This window comes from Cicer arietinum, chromosome 1 (genome assembly GCF_000331145.2).
Source record: "Cicer arietinum cultivar CDC Frontier isolate Library 1 chromosome 1, Cicar.CDCFrontier_v2.0, whole genome shotgun sequence".
NCBI classification, from domain to species: domain Eukaryota; kingdom Viridiplantae; phylum Streptophyta; class Magnoliopsida; order Fabales; family Fabaceae; genus Cicer; species Cicer arietinum.
The window spans coordinates 49,014,772-49,018,390 of record NC_021160.2 but is presented as its reverse complement, the minus strand read 5'-3'; the positions used below and the strand labels follow the sequence as shown (position 1 = coordinate 49,018,390).

At 34.3% G+C, this 3,619-nt stretch overlaps 1 protein-coding gene across 1 annotated transcript in view; it reads left to right on the top strand.

The window, feature by feature from the left end:
* The first annotated feature begins 2,722 nt into the window (after positions 1–2,722).
* The window catches only part of LOC101515761 (histone-lysine N-methyltransferase ATXR2), a 5,369-nt gene continuing 4,472 nt past the window's right edge, over positions 2,723–3,619 (top strand). The window contains exons 1-3 of the mRNA XM_027331391.2: positions 2,723–2,934; positions 3,017–3,092; positions 3,542–3,619. Coding sequence (XP_027187192.1) covers positions 2,851–2,934; positions 3,017–3,092; positions 3,542–3,619 — 238 coding nt within the window. The 5' untranslated portion in view covers positions 2,723–2,850. The remainder of the gene's footprint in view (positions 2,935–3,016; positions 3,093–3,541) is intronic.

The window sequence follows — 3,619 nt, the reverse complement described above, 5'->3', positions numbered from 1 at the left end:
TTCTAATGTTATGATTGATGGGTATGTGAAAATGGGGTGTATGGATTTGGCGAGGGATTTGTTTGATAAGATGAAGGATAAGAATGTTATTTCTTGGACTAGTATGGTTCATGGTTATTGTGAGGATGATGATGTTGTGGCGGCTAGGGTTTTGTTTGATTGTATGCCTGTCAAGAATGTGCTTAGTTGGAATGCGATGATTAGGGGATATTGTGAGAATAGACGACCGCACGATGCGTTGAAGTTGTTTTGGGAAATGAGGGGACGTTTGGATGTGGAAATGAATAAAGTGACATTTGTGAGTGTTCTTCCTACTGTTATTGATTTGAGTTCTTTGGATTTGGGTGTTTGGATTCATGGGTTTGTGCAAAGGAACCGACTTGATGAAGATGTTCATGTGTATGCTTTGGTTGATATGTATGCAAAATATGGGGAAATTGGAAAAACTAAATTGCTTTTTGAGGAGATGAATGAAAAAGATACATCGTCGTGGAATGCTTTGATAAATGGTTATGGTGTCAATGGTTGTGCGAAGGAAGCGTTAGAAGTATTCGCAGCAATGTTACGGGAAGGATTTGAACCGAATGAGATAACAATGACTAGTGTGTTATCTGCTTGCAACCATTGTGGTTTGGTAGAGGAAGGAAGAAGATGCTTCAAAGAAATGGAGAGATTTGGAATTGTGCCTCAGATTGAGCATTATGGTTGTATGATTGACCTTCTAGGAAGGGTTGGATACTTGGATGAGGCTGAAAATTTGATCTTCTGTGTCGTCGCTCTGTCTGTTGCTTCTTCTGTTTGATTGCTAATCTCTCTAGTGATTTGCTTTGTTGCTTCTCTCTTTGTTTAGTTTGGTTTGATATGATTTAGTTTTGTTTGGTTCTATTTGGTTTGGTTTGTTTGGATTTGGTTTCGTGGTGCTACTTCTTTGGTGGTTCCTATCTGTTGATTTTGATATGGTTGTTGCTCCTTGGTTTGTTTGGATTTGGTTTTGTGGTGCTACTTCTTTGGTGGTTCCTATCCGTTGATTTTGATATGGTTGTTGCTCCTTGGTTTGTTTGGATTTGGTTTCGGGGTGCTACTTCTTTGGTTGTTCCTATCGGTTGATTTTGATATGGTTGTTGCTCCTTTTTTTGGTCGCTCCTTTTTCGGTTTGATTTTTTGTTGGCTTGGTTCTTCTCTTTGATTGTTGCTTCTTCTTTGGTGACATCCCTCTTGTCCCCCCGGCTGTCCAACCACCTCCTGCGATTGTTGATCCTCCTCGTTACCCCTCTCATCATCATCTTCAGCATAGAATCATTACTCTACCGTTTGTCTCTTCTTTACAGATTGCTGATTTGTTCACAAAGATGCATTCCATTAAACGTTTTCGTTTTTTTTTAGTTGACAAACTCTCGATGCTCCATGTTAATGCATCGTGAGTTTGAGGGGAGATGTTAGATAATATTATTATATATTAGTAGTAAGGGTATTTTAGACAATTCTAGACAATTCTATTCTTTTATATATATACTCATTGTAACCCTATTAACTGTGGTTTTGGTTCATTCTATGTTATGAAACCCTAGAGTGGTTGTTTCTCTTCTTCCTCTTGCTTTCTCTTTTCTTTGTTAACATAGAGAACCGCCACCCATGACAAGACTACCTCCTGGACCACCGGCCATCAAAGTGTCATTTCTTAAGTCTAGCTCAAAAATAATTAACTAGATTTAATGCGTTGCATTCCTAATTCAAGGATATGACCTCCAAATCCAATGTAGTAAGCATATGAGTGAACATTTGAAGAATGAAGCATTTGAAAAATGAAACATTTTGAATCATGTTTTTTTTTGTCTTGTTGATGTTTTTCTATATTTTGAAATTATCTTTAGCAAATGAAAATAATCATGCTTAAATATTTGATTCGTCCTTGTAAGTTCGCGACTTTCTCATTTTCGTCCTATAAGTTTTTCCTTTCAATTTAAATCATGTAAGCTCAATTTAGTTTTAAAATCATCCATAAAGTTAGTTGTTGTTAAAAAAAAAATTATGTGGCAAACATATGAGTGACGTGACAGATGAATCAATTAAATAATTAAAAAAATAAAATTAAGTAATTAAATTGATTAATAAAGAAATGGAAAAAAAAAAGATAAAATTAAGTTAAAAGTATTATATTTTAGTCTCTGATTCCAAATCAAAAATAGGTTTGAGGATTATGGTTGCCTCTTCATTTCTTTATCATCACATCACTATTACGAGATCACCAACATCGCATCACCATCTTTAAATCATCATCATTGCATCACCATCGTCTTCAAATCTTCATCTGTTTCTTTTCGTTCAACCATAACGCATCTTCGTCTACAACAAACTCAACTTATTTTCAATTGTATGAACTGAGTGCAGGAAAACAATGCATATATTCGTCTCTAAAACTGATAAAAACACTGAACGAAAATTTTAGAGATGTCCTCGTTAAAATGTGAGTATTTTTTCTTAAATTATATTATTTTTATGTTTAATTATTTTTAAACTTAATAAATATAAATTATAACTACAAAAGTAAACATAAAAACAATTAAAAATGAGTTTCAATTTCACTGAGTTGGATAAATTAACCCTCATATTTCCAAAATGAAAATTAGGCAAATTAACTCATCTTGACAATGGGCTTGCCATGTTACCGCAAACTAACCGAGGACTATATTGTCCCATGTCCTTCAAATATACTATTTGCCTATTTTATAATTTGGTGACAACATATGTGAATGTTGTTACTTGTTGCCACTGGCGCCGTCACGTTTGTATCCCTCTCTGTTAACAGAGTGCTGTGTCGTTGACAGTTGACACTCTTCAATTTCAATTTCAATGGAACCCATTTGCCCTATTACCTCCACTTCTGCCAATGAAATCTCTGCTCTTCTCTCTCCTCCCTCACCTCATCAACTTCAGGTAATTCATCTATCTACTCTTCATTCACAACCTACCCATTTTACACTTCTCTTCATTGTCCTCTTTTTTTTTTTTAATCCAGGAATATTACCACAACGTTTTCTCTACAAGGCACTGCAGTGACATCACAATTAAACAAGATGACAACTCTGGAAAAGGTACTTTTCATTGTTTATGTTCTATCGCACCATTTTTTTTACTTTTGTTCTTGCTAATAAATACATGTTGAAACATATTTTTCTCTTTTTTTTTGTTGCAAATTATGTACTGTACTGTACTGTTATTTGTACTTTGAATTTTGTACTATGGCCCTGTTTGGATCAACCTCTTAGCTAAGTGCTATATAGCATAATGGCTTATGATAAAATTGTTTATTTATAAGTTATTTATATAATAAAAAATAAAATAAGTTAAGCTCTTTTCATATTAGTTATTTTATAAGCTATCTTGTGGAGTTGATGGACATAAACTGAAAACAACTTATGGCATGTTATAAGCTATTTTTCCTAAATTCAACAGTTTGGTAAGTGTTTATGTTAGTAGATAAACTCAAATAAGTCGATCCAAAAAGACTCTATGTTCCTCGTCTGATTATGGAGAATTGTAGGTGTGTATGCTGCAATAGACTTCAAAGAGGGGGAACTTGTTCTTAAGGACCAAATGCTTGTTGGGACTCAACACTCTT